At 41.0% G+C, this 13,262-nt stretch overlaps 1 protein-coding gene across 1 annotated transcript; it reads left to right on the top strand.

The window, feature by feature from the left end:
- The first annotated feature begins 214 nt into the window (after nt 1–214).
- On the top strand, nt 215–12,285 carry LOC133270036 (membrane cofactor protein-like). The gene is made up of 11 exons (XM_061454860.1): nt 215–372; nt 1,347–1,538; nt 1,743–1,839; nt 2,539–2,624; nt 3,029–3,235; nt 4,070–4,252; nt 5,108–5,296; nt 5,611–5,802; nt 6,147–6,173; nt 6,720–6,786; nt 10,373–12,285. The coding sequence occupies exons 1-11, from the start codon at nt 279–281 to the stop codon at nt 10,422–10,424; spliced, it is 1,386 nt and encodes a 461-aa protein (XP_061310844.1). The 5' UTR covers nt 215–278; the 3' UTR covers nt 10,425–12,285.
- Nucleotides 12,286–13,262: the final 977 nt, after the last annotated feature.

Here is a 13,262-nt window from a genome sequence, read left to right as displayed (position 1 = left end):
GCTGGAGCTGCGCCCGCTAACCGCGCTCTGCCTCTCCCCCTCACCGCAGGACGCGGTGCGCTCAAGCCCACACCCGGTTCACCTCCAGGGGAGCCGCCGCCGGGGAACCGCCGCTGTGCACCGGCCTCAGAGGCGGAGCGGCTCCGCCTTAGCTGCCGCCGCCATTGAGGGAAGAGGCGGGGTGGGCAGCACCGCGCCTGCGCCTCAGCCCGCGCTGCGTCTCCGCCGTGGCCCGGCAGAGGCGCGGAGCGGCCGCTGTCGCTGAGGCCGCCGCGGTCATGGGGCCGCCGCGCCGCCTTCCTGCTCGCGGCCCGGGGCTCGCGGTCGGGCTCGTGCTGGCGCTGTCGTGGCTCGGTGGAACGCGGGCGCAGGGTGAGGAACGGGTGCTCGCTGCCCGCCATGGCGGGGGAGTGTTTTGGTGGGGGGGGGAGCAGAGCTCGTTCTCTCCTCCCCTGGGCCGCCGCGCTGAGAGGGGCCTTCCCGGGGCCCTTAGGGGGGAAGCGGGGGTTGAAGGAGGAAATGGGCTCGGGGGTGGCGGAAGCAGCGAGCTTTCCGGGCGGCTTGGCTGGGCCTTGGGGCGGAAAGGTGAGAGAAAGGTTGTGCTGCACGAGCAGGCTTCGGTGGTAACGGGTGCCGGTTGTGACCCTGAGGCTGAGGTGTAAACCGGAGGGAAATCTCTAAACGCAAATACGAAGGGACTGAATGATGGGTATCTTCAGAGAGGTCTCTGTGCGTGTGTGTGTGTGACTGGGCGGATCTGGCATTTGTATGTGGATTTCAAGGTCCTGAATGTGTTTTTCTGTGTCTTTTGGCATGGAGGAGTTTTACGCCTTCATTAACAGCACCTCAGTATGTCCCTGGGTCTGTAGGTCTGTGTGTCTCCCTTTGTCTTAAACTCAATTCCATCACCTGCTGGGCTTTTGCCTTAAGAAAGGAAATGAGCTATGTGAGTGTGGCTGGCTCCTTTGTTTTCCCTGCAGCTAAATAAACAGGCTTTTTCTGCTGCAGATGGGTATACAGGGAGTTAAGTCATGTGTTTAACTTCAAGATTTAGACAGAGGAAAACATATGAACTGGAAGGAAATGCATTGTCTGGGTGGAATGCTGAACTTGAGAAAACAAAGGAGTGAGTAACCTATACTAGTGTAGAGTTGGTCATTGGTTGCAAGTAAAATATATATTAAAAAGTTGAAACCTAGTTAAATATATAGACAGCTGTGGCTCTTAAGATTGTCACCTCTTAACCGATGAGTCCTTAAACCCAACTAAATTAGCTATTAAGCCTCAACTTATATCTTTTGGTGACAAGACTGTGCGTTAGTTTCCCTTTTCACTTGCTCTGACAGGCACGTGTGAGCCTCCAGACAGGCTGCAGTATGCAGAACTTGAGGAGAGATTCAGCACAATGAAGAGTTTTCCCGTTGGAAGCTCGGTGTCGTACATCTGCCGTCCGGGATATATGAGAATTGCTGGAAAATCATTAACTCGGACATGTGGTGAAGACTTCCAGTGGTCACCCACAGAGGAGTTCTGTACAGGTAATGTGTGCATGAGCTCGGATGCTGATTCCCTTTGGTGTTTAAGAATTAGAGTTGTTTTTTTCGAGTAAGGATTAGGATTCTGTAGTATTTTAAACAAAGCATGAAAAATACTAATGACAGGAAGAGCAGTATATGCCAGAGACTTAGTCTTTGTATATAATTACAGAGATGTAGACTGATTTCTTTTTCTCGCTTCCCTAGAGAGAAAATGTAGGCATCCAGGAGAACTGGGAGATGGCTTTGTTAATGTGACAGATCTTACATTTGGTTCAGAAGCTACTTTTTCTTGTAGAGCAGGGTAAGTATTTTGATAGAGTTAATGAGTCCTTTTTCTTTTATTTCTTTTCTTGTTTAGACCAGATTTGAACCAATCCCAGATTTTCTTATGCAGGCTCTATTCCAATTCTGACTTGAAATGTCTCCTGAATTTTACCTGGAGTAAATGCAACTACGGCTAAACTTGATTTGATTCCCTGGTTTTACTTGTTGGCATCAACTAAGGCTTAAGCTTTGTAGTCCGATTCTGAAGACTAGGGTATTACCTCTAATGTCTTCTTTTAATGCTCCTGTGGCAGAGGGAGTAAATACACATGCATTACTCTTCATTATTTTACTGAATAATGGCCCACTTGTCTGTGTATAGTTAAATAACTTAAAAGCACTAGCCTCCTGCAACTTTTTTCCCTCCCTTTCCTTTTAACAGCTTATTTCTTTAGCATTGGTATCTTTAGGGCATTAGTGTTAGATGGTACACATCTAAATATGGTGTGATTTTCATCACTTCCTTTAGTGATGTGTCATTTGCTTCTTTTTCGTTTTCAAAGTTAAGACTGTTAACAAGAAAACAATCAAGTATCTTTCTCATTACAGCAGCAGCTTGGTGTGTTATGTGCCCCTTACCACAGAACAGAATGACAGAAACAAAGTTTCTGGGTGCTTGTTGGAGAAATGAGAGATTTCTTAAGTTTCACCTCTTCAAAAATTTTTACCTGTCTAGATTCCGTTTACGAGGACCTAGTGAAATTACCTGTGTAATTAAGAATGAAGGCGTTGACTGGGATAGAGATCTTCCCCTTTGTGAAAGTAAGTGAATTACTAGTGTGCTGAAGTTCATATTCACATGGTGGTAGTTCATTTAAAAACAGCTGTGCTATAAACTTTCCAGTATAAGAAATGATGGTAAAAGAGGACTGATTTTGGTTTTTAGTATTTTGGAACTCTGTGGCGTGTGCCTGAGGCATGACCACTGAAAAATATCAGTGGCTGTGGTAATTAGCTCCTATTAGTTTAAGGTCAGCCTCTTCTTGAAATTGAGACCCCCTATAATACCAAATGACCACTAGTGACTCTCAGTTATAACTGTAGCTTGTCTTAACAATAGTTACCTATCAGATTTTAAATGATGTAATATGAAAATCAAGGCTGTTTCTGAGATGAACAAGGTAACAATGAGATTCTATTGGATACTTTGTGATGTTTATTTCTAGGAATTCCTTGCAAACCTCCTCCAAGTATAGCCAATGGGCACCACACTGAAGCAGCCAGCTATGTTTATCAGACCGCAGTAACCTATACGTGTGACGAGGCACCAAAAGGCACGGATCCCTTCTCGCTGATTGGCTCAGCTACTATTTTCTGCACATATGATACAGACTTAAATGGTGTTTGGAGCGAAGAACCTCCACAATGTAAAGGTTGTTGAGATTTTTATTTTAATATACTTATTTATTATAGGGTAGGTTAAGATGAGCTCTTAGGCAGAAGCTCTTCCCTGTGAGGGTGCTGAGGCGCTGGCACAGGGTGCCCAGAGAAGCTGTGGCTGCCCCATCCCTGGCAGTGCTCAAGGCCAGGTTGGACACAGGGCCTTGGAGCAAGCTGCTCCAGTGGAAGGGGTCCCTGCCTGAGGCAGGGGATTGGAACTGGATAAGCTTTATGGTCTCTTCCAACCCAATCCATTCTAGGGTTATAGCTTTTATGTGACTCTAAAACTTCAATACTGTCCCTTCTTTAGCGGGGGAGGATATAACAGACTTCCCTGTAGAAAAGAAGAAACAGATCTCTGGTACTGTATGATACAGTTCCAGTGGAAATAGAGCAACTGTACTATGGATGTTGATTGATTATGACACTGAGTATGACTAACTTTAACTTAAAACTTTATATATATGAGCATGCTGTTGGTAGAAGTGACAAGGACAAAGTGAGGGAGTGGAGGGGCCATAAAGCCTGGGTAGCTGAAGAAAAATTGTCTTAAAAGCAAGTATATGGAAGCTAGATTATTGCAAGGAGTATGTCTTTTGGAAGTGGAATGTGATGATACCTATTACTGCAATTTTTATTCATCTGTGTTCAGTTACAGTGACTCAGTAGCTTAAAACAAGGACCTTCTTCGAGAGTAACTGTCTTACAAGGCCTCTCCAGAGACCTTTAAGGAATTAGATAAGGATGCTCACAACTAGTAGAAGGAAGCTTTATCTGTTGCATAGATACTGTTAACAAATGTTTCAGAGCTGTTTTTCTTCTTTCAGTGGTCAAATGCGAAAATCCAAAAGTTGAAAATGGAAAAAAAACAAGTGGATTTGGACCTTCCTATACCTACAGGGACTCTGTCATGTTTGAATGTGATCCAGGCTATGTCATGAATGGATCAGAGGTAATTTTCTGTGGAGAAAATAACACCTGGTCTCCTCCAAAACCAACTTGTAAGAAAAGTAAGCCTTTAAAAAGAATCCAAATTCTCTTGTATGTTGAGAATGTTTTAAATCTGTCTTAACTAAAATATAAAATCATAAGACTTTAGGTGGAGTCAGAAGCTAAAGGAAGTTGACATGGAGCCTTGCCTGTGGGCAAGCATTTTAGGTGTTTGAGTGAAGACTATTCAGATGAGTGAGATTCGAGTTAAATGTGCATAGAAGTTGTGCTGTGGACATGCTGTGATGCTGCTGCATCATAATAGCCTCATGGTGTTTGTTCCAGTGATTTCCTCTGTAAATATAGGAGAAAAAATGTGTTTCTGAATTGTGATAGAAAGACCTAGGAGTATGCACTGTGAGGAAATGTATAGTGTCCTTCTAAAGTAATCGGAATCGTTGTGTCTGTGTTCTCTAGTCTTTGGGAATATTGCAGAGGTCTTTCTATAACCTTTCTCCTGTCTTTTTGTGCTAGAGGGAAAGGGAATGTTGTATAGTACAGTGAGAGATGTTTTCACACGCATAATGAGCTCCCAAGTACGAGAAGCATTTCTGCAAAGAGTATGTTTGGGTGTTCCATAATGAATGAGTCTGATGAGGCACCTGGCAATGATTCTAGAGCTTATAAAGATAATTAACAATCAAATATGAATTTATTAGCTGCCACATCATAAGATCATGCTATCTTAACACCTGTAGTGATGTTTAAGTCTTCAAAAGGAAACATTTATGCTTAGCATTGTAAAATTAAACTATTGAGATCTGCTGATCTGTTTTTCTCATACAAAGGAAAGATGTATTTCTGGAGTGAGTCAGTGAATTATGAATGATTTCAAATTTATTATCACTCAACTTACTTTTAAATCCATGTCTCAGTTACTAGAAGTGTGTGTGGTGCCCCGGAGATCACACATGGAGTAGTGATTCCAGCAAAATCGGTGTATGAAGGAGGAGAGTCTGTTCAGATCAAGTGCAGTGCTCACTGTACTTTCCCTCATGGCGCTGAAGAGATGACAGTAACTTGCCAAGGACAGAATACATGGAGTTCTTTACAAGACTGTGCATGTTAGTAAGGCTCAATTGGTAAAATCAATAGCATGTGTAGACAGGGCTTGTCATTACTGTCATGCAGCTGTTTGTCCTAATGAAGCTCAGACATGTATTTCTCTTCCTGTGGCTGAAGCATGCCCAGCAGCAGAAGTAGCTGCAACCTGTAGGAAGCAGCAGGCCTTTGCATGTAAGATGTCTTAAGGCTTGACTGAGCTTCTGACATTTACACAAATGTAGCAGCTTTTTGACTGCAACTTGAATCTGCTTCATGTACCAGCTCTGTTCTTGACCTTTATTTCCTGTTTCCCCTCCTCTCCTTCTCTTTCCAGGTGGGCCTATAAGTTCTGGTTTGACTCCACATATAAATTATGGTAAAGTAATTGATGGACAAAAAACTTCATATTCTGTGGGGGATATGATAACGATTGAATGTTACACAGGCTACACATTACATGGGGAAGCTCAAATTCAGTATACTGGAGAAAATCGCTGGGTTCCTGCAGTGCCAACGTGCCAGTTAAGTAAGTACGAACTGTAAGAATTTGCACTGCACTAGAATAAAAATGCATGTAACAGAAGCTTTACTTCATGGGGACATTCTTTTGTATATGGGAGAAATCATTTAATGCAAACTTTCTTCTTTTATTTTGACATAAGGAAAATAGGTTGTGATAAAACCCATTTAAAAATAGGAATATTTTCAGTTAAATGTTATGATACAGACTGTCAACACAATCCTTGCAGCAGGATCGTGTTGACAGAAGTGCTTGATCTTTTTGAGGTGACTTTGTGAATATTTGTATAGTAATGTTTGACTAAGAAGCACATGTGTTCCTCTTGTGATACTGATTCACTCTGTTTCTAGGTGCCTATATTACAGCCATCATTTGTGGTAAGTATCTTATAAAACCTGAACAAGATACACTGTGGGTTGTACTTTTTACCTGGAATTGACATCGTGGTCATTGTGGTATCACTGTGACTGCAGTGATGCCCCCTCATGTACGATGTTGTAACAGATTTCAAAGACAGCCTTCCACAACTTAGTGACTTCCATAAACAACTCAGAGCTTAGGTTTACTGGCAGCGTGCCAGGGAACAGAAGTGCTTAGTCCATCTTCTGTCCTTGCATTTGTGACCCAGTTTTGTAAGCCTACCATTTTCTTACAAAGTTGGTGTCAAAAGTAATGTTAGGACATAGTATCTGTTTTAGTGTTACTGAGCTTTTTTTGCCATCTTGGTGGTCTGTTCTTGAGCTGAACTGTCTTAAAGTCTTGAGTAAAGCATTTGTAAAATCAGCCATGCAAATTTGAGGGTGTTTTTGGGAGGGAGGGGTTGTTTAGGGCTGTGTAGGAAGAACTTTTTGAGGTTTTTTTTTTTTGTGAGCTAGAAAAGATCTTCATTGCTCTAAGGCTTTTCTCTTTAATTCTTCCTAAAGTGATTGTGGCAGTCGTTGTGTTCCTGGCAGCCTTCTGGGCCTATAAGAAGTTCTTTGCACAAAATGGGTGAGTAAGCCTACTTTCTATCATCATTATTATTGCATATTTCTAAATGAACAAAAGCTAATGTGCGTTTCTTGAGCTTTATCTACTCTTTCAAACATCTGATGACTATATGTAAGCTTACCACTGCAGCTGATGGGAAGCTAAAATGCCTAACAATGTATTTGACTTCATTTTTGTATCTGCTGTGTAGATAAGCTGCTGATTAACACTTGCACTAATTTTAGAGAACGAACCCCCACTGTTCTTAAGCTTGTTGTTTGGCATAGGTACGCTTTCTGAGGAATGTACTGTTTGTATCTGCTTTAAAATATATCAGTTGACCTCTTAAAACCAGTGGTAGTATTGGCTTCTGTGGGCTTGTGTTATTCTACTGCTTGGATACCCTCTGGTGTCACTGAGTCTCACAGGCTTTAAGAGCCAGAGTGGCTTACATGAACTGGAAGCCTCAGAAATGGACTAAGGAGCTTCCTCTCTTCTGCATAATATATCCCAATGGTAGCGAAGGGTAACTGGAGAACCACTGTATTTTGTGTTTTGGACCAGAGGCACCTTGAGTAAAATAAGATGGGCTTAATTACATAGAAAATGTGAAAGAAACTTGGCCTAAACCAGAGCTCTTACGATGTTTGAACAAGCAAAGAGTCTGGCTTGCTACTAGAACGTTCAGTGTGTGGATCCACTTCAGTTTTTCCTCCTGCAGCAGCAATGATTGCTGTCCCTATGTCAAAGACATGCAAAGTCAACTGTAAAATACTAGATGCAGAAGTACTGTTCCTCTGTTTTTAATGAGACATATAATGCCTTTTGAACTTTATCTTCCAAACAGCTGATGGTTGTGTATGCTTTTTCCTGGAGGGGTGGCAGCAGCCTCTTCGTGCATTGCTTGTTGCAGTAATGTCTTTTTTTATCTTCTTGAAAAAAGCCTGTTTTGTTAGAAAAGTCATTTGTAACATGCTATACAATGAAAATTCAGAGTGAGTTGGGGGGTACACATAGAATGTTTTGAGAAGCACCTTGTCAAAGCTGACATGCCTTGCAACAAAATCTGGTGGAATTTATCTGGGGTATGTTAAGCAAAGGAAGGGATCCTTTACGTAAAGTAAACCAGAGGGAAATGTTCCTGCAGTTCATATTTGTAATGAGGTACATGGAGTACTTCTTGGGAGAACTCCAGAGCTAGCTTGTATCCAGTGAGGTTTTAGCCTAAGTATCTTTTATGTAGACAGTACGGGATCATTAGAAGGGCCAGAGTGGCTGTGTACCTGTGTGCTGTGAACTAATTTAGCGCTTTTGAGCAATTGCTTTTCACCCGTAATTTGGACAATCTGCACTTTGTGTGGCCCAAATAAGAGTACATGGGAGTTAATTTATTTGGGCACTTTCTGCCTTCATCTGTGGAGAGACTTCTTGGGGTGTAGAAAGGAGGGATCTGAAGCAAAATCATCAAAAGTTAAAGAATGGTCTATTCCTGAAAATTTTACAGCATGAAAAGTCTTACTGTGCCCAGTGCTTTCCTTAAGCTTCCTCGCTGTGAACATCTGACTGTTAAACCTCTTTCTGTCTGAAAGCCGTCATCTAATCTCCTTTTGTGAAGGCCTAGTTCTTCCTCTTCAGTTTTCTGTGTTTGATATAGCTGAGCCTTTGAACTGTTGTGCTTCAGTGCCTCACACTTGCTGGGTTGTTGTCTTCAAATGCCAGCCCAAATCTTTCCTTGCCCTCTCTTTCTTGTGTATTTAATCTGCCAGTTTTATAGGACATTCAGTTTTTCCCCTTCTGCTGTTCAGCTCATATACAGTTGATGAGAGTTGCAAGGAAACATGTATTTTAAAAGCCAGCTGAGATGGAAGAAACTTCACAAATGAATAAGTGAATCTTAAGAAGGTATATATACACTTTCCACTTCATTTGGACTTTTGCAATGAAGCTCAAGTGTCTGTGTTATTATGGCTTACTTAGAATTCCAGGAGAAGTGTGGAATATAGCTCAGTTTCATAGAGGAAAGACTATGCTAACCCTTCATTTGAGGAGAATAGGATATATTGCAGAAAGAATTAGCATTCAGTGTGGTAAATGAGAGCTTCCAGTGATTGCAAAGCACCTATCTGAGGGTTGGGTTGTCTTTGAAGAAGAAAAAATTTTTGTGTCAGATAGAAACTACATACATGCTTAGTAGAATGTTTGCAGCTGTTTCAGTGATATGGATTCCAGTGGTGGGTTACTTTTATTAGCTCAAAGTGTAAATCCCTGTCATTAAAAGACCGTTGGAGGTAGAAGCCACTTTTGCTACATTACAGGGACACTAGAATTATAGTGGTAGTGTGCTTCCATTCAGAGAAAACCAAATTATGTGCATCTCAGGATTACTGAGAACTTTCTAGAAGGATAAAAGAAGGTGCAAACAAGGTGGTCTTTTTAAACCTTTTTATGAAAAGATGATTTCTTTCTCAAATTCAAACTTCTGTAGCCTTAAAAGGGATCAAAATCGATTTGCTTGTTTAAGACTGATTTCCTCTCCTATCTTTTAGTGCTTAGTCCAGTAGTCAGATGCACTTGATGATAGTTATGATTACTCCTGCACTTGTGTAGGGTCAAATCACCTCTTCCAAACACCTGACTCTTCAAACCTTGTTGCAACAAAATAAGTTGAAGACAAGACGGCTTCATTTGACTGATCCTTGTCAGTATTTCATTCTCCCTTAACAGTTTGCACTGCAAGTCCTTTTGTAAATTGGTATCTTTGTTTTGTTTTTCTGCATTGCACAAATTCTGAGGAGGTGATGGTTGAAACATTGATGTCTCCTGCTTTAATGCAAAGGTCTTGATTTTATTTACTTCCAAAGAACAAGGGACTTTCACTAGTTTTCATAAGTTTGGGGTTGCATATATGAAAATTAAGCTCAAGGTTTCTTACAAACTGATGTAAGGATTAAGTAATATCATCTTTACCCCTGAAGTAAGAGGTTTCCACTATTAACCCCGAGTTTGCATTATGGTATCTAGAACTCCTTAGTGACTTTGAGTAGTAGTGCAGAGATTTGGAATGTGATTTATTTCTGCAAAGCAAAACGGGAATTATTCAAGAACTTAAACACATATATGGGTGTAATGACAAATTTCAATCCTCAGATGTTTAAGTATTTGTAAACTTGCTGTTAGCAGGCTACAGAATCCAAATTCTCATAACCTAATCCACAGCTTCTGGTTATAAACATATGTACTAAATAACATGCTGTATTTAAAATGAATTGGAAGGGATGCTCTTGATGTTAGGAATCACAAATCAATTAGGGATCCTGTAACTGTTGTGTCAGTTGTTGATAATTCTCAGGCATGGTCTGTTCATCATTTGAAATGATCCCTTTGGATCAAATGCTGTTCTACTTTGTGGGTTGTTCTGGACAGTCTAGTGGATGAAATGGAGTAAAAATCTCCTCAGTCTAGCAGCTGCTTAGTAAGAGGGCAACTAATGATTTAGTTTCATGACTACCTGTTGATTTGATGATAAAACTAAGGATGTGCTTTCAGAATGAATGTAAAAACTATTTGAATGTAAACCCTCTGATTTGACTTGTTTTTCTGTTTGTAGGAAACGTGACAGCACTCCATGTACTGCCGAATATAAGATCTGTAAAGCATGAATGACCTTTTTGGGGGTGGGAGGGAATTTGCAGTTGAATGTCCCAATCAGGAATGGAAAATGACTGCATTTGCTTAAAGTTCCTGTAGATTAATATCTTGTATCATGTCTTAGACTACTGATTAACTATCATAGATCATTAATAGGGTAAAACAAATATATAGAGAGAGAGATACCTGCTTTTCTTTATGGGCCACTCATACTGTCTTTTCTGTATATGTGAAATGGTCTTGAAGGCCCATACATGTGGCCTGCAAAAGTGTTTGTGTCTGTGGGAGCACTGAATGTATCCCTGTCCCAGTACCAGCTCCTGCTGCCTTCAGTGCTACGTCTTTTCTTACAGAAGACTATCCAGTTCTGCTCACTAAAATCTGAATGTGCTTCTCATTCAGTTTGGCTGTTTGAAGTGCTCTAAAAGATGATGTTCTCTTGTGTTCTGAAATGTTTTATTCTTATTTCCCTGAAGCAGTCAGTGCCATTTAAGGTTATGTCTCTTTGAAACTATCATAGTTTAGCTCTTCTATATGCTACCTCTTTGTTTGCTAAAGTTGGTTTCTGTATATCTAGTTAATTAAAGTGTGCCTTTAAATCAGAGTTTTATGCTTTTCTGTTGCCTTTAAGAAGAAGGCATATATATTTCTGGCTCTTTGATACAGTCCCAGAAAGACTACAGTAGATTAGTTGGAATGGGAAACTGAAGGTTTCTATAGCAAAAGGTATTCCCTGCTTTTGAATTCTTGGCCTGTTGACAGAAGGTGCTTAATTGAAGGAACTGCTGAGAAATCAGTGGTAGCCATGTCCTATTGGGAGTGCACAGTAAGGTCCTTGGGATGCTTGATTTTTATTGAGCCTTGATGCAGTTTTGAAGATCACATTTGCTTTCCAGGATAGGGCACTGGGTGGATCTAGCTTCCTTGCTTTTTTCACTTGAAATAATGTATTCCATGTTCCCAATCTGTGTAAAGACTGTAATGCTAAATTTAGCTCTGTAACACTAGATTTAGCATTAAATATCTGTTGAGAAACAGAAGCCTTTCCCTGTCAGACTCCCTTCTCTTTCCATGTTAAAGGAATACCAACCAGATGAGTTGCAGGAATGAAGGAATGGATATACTGGCTGTGGTGGTAGATGAGGGCTCTCTTTAGGTAGCTGCTTGCTTCATGAAGTGTTTGAGTCAAGACTGTGACTACAGGAGCTTACAGCACAGTGTTTGCCATGAGTGGAGACTCAGATGTGCATTGATAGCTGTTACTTTAAATGCATCGCATCCTTCCTCCTCCTAATTCCTTATTAAAACCAAAAGCTTCCTTAGGACAGGGTTTGGCGTTGTGAATCCTGGAGTTTGCTAACAGCATACAGACAGCTTCCAAGAACCAGTTTTCCCAGAAAACCCAAATTGTCTCACTTCAGATGTAGCTTAAAGGCAGCCTTTAAACTCCTCATGTTTTTCTGTGGTAGATTGGCACTGCTCCCCACTGTTGTGAGCAGATTGTTGGAATAACATAGAACTATTTAGGGCTCTCTAGGGCTTTTTGGGACAATCCCAACAGCTGTATTGTTCGAGTTCATAATAGACTCTGGTTACTAAAAAGAGGTTTTGGCTACACAGAATGACTTGCTGCTGTTCATGGTCTAGCTGATACCTAGTTTGACAATGGTTTGTAAACTCTGGGGTAATATACTGGGAACGGAGTGTGTGCTGGTCACGAGTAGCTTTTTATGTATGGCATCCTGGATGTTTTAAAGTATGCTGAAATGCACTTCATGCTCGAGTGAAACAACTGTACCAAATGGCCTTATTTTTTACACCTTTTTTTTCCAGATGTAAAGACTATTCCAAATAAAAATGTTAAATTATTTAGCAGTAAGTGTTTGTCTTTCATTCTTTATGTGCCAAGCAGCTACTTTCCCATGCTTCTTCAGCTGATTTTTCATGTACCCAACTTGTGTTAGGTGACAACTGTTGAGATGGAAGTTTGCAGTTTGGCAGTGTAGAGAATGCGGTTTGATTTGCTCAGCAGCATTTGGTTTTCTTTTGGAAGGGAAGGGAATATCCCAGATCCTTCCCAAACCAGCGTTCACTCCTGAAAAATGTGTTAAAAGCTTGATGGAGATCAGACAGATTATCAGGTGGCTGTTGCGGTACAATACTAAGAGCAAAGCTCAGTGTTCTGGCACTGTTGTCCAGTGTGTGTCAGATGTTAAGTAGAATGTGATTAGTTCTGAGTTTTACATTCACAATATGCTTAATTTTCTTTTCAAAGAAACATGTGGAGTGAGCTGCCTTAGAAGATAAAGCCTTTGAGAGGATGCAATAGAAAAATAACTAATATAGAATCATAGAATCATATTATTTTCAGTTGAGGTTGTGATAGTCAACAGGAGTTGGTGTGGACTGAGAATTTCTATCTGTAGACTACACAGGTTTACAATCTCCAAAGTTTGAGGATTGCAGTGAGCACTGACGGGACAGGCAATCTGACTGAAACACTTACAATTGAATTTGTCCTCATTGCCATTAATTCTGTACCATTTCTCTAAAACTCAGTCCCAGGTGAATTCCTTCACTTTAGAATCTGGAGCTGATAATTAAAGAGTCACGAACACATGAACTTTGTGCTAAGAAAAGGGCTGCATGTAGTAAAAATCTCTTGTTGCCATCTACTGGTAAAGCAAGTGATGGTCTCGCTGTGGGAGTAACCAAACATAGGTGCTACTTGAACATTGCGTATAGTGTCAGTGGCTGGTGGGGTTCTCAGTGGTACACTTCAGTGTAAATGCTCACTTCTGAGCATGGTTCATGGGGTTGAAAATGGAGCTGGGGACTGAAATGAAGAG

The sequence above is a fragment of the Pezoporus flaviventris genome, unplaced genomic scaffold (genome assembly GCF_033815535.1).
Source record: "Pezoporus flaviventris isolate CSIRO_AGI_PZ_B2104156 unplaced genomic scaffold, CSIRO_AGI_Pfla_v1 ptg000017l, whole genome shotgun sequence".
Taxonomy (NCBI): domain Eukaryota; kingdom Metazoa; phylum Chordata; class Aves; order Psittaciformes; family Psittacidae; genus Pezoporus; species Pezoporus flaviventris.
This window is presented reverse-complemented; position numbering and strand designations above follow the sequence as displayed.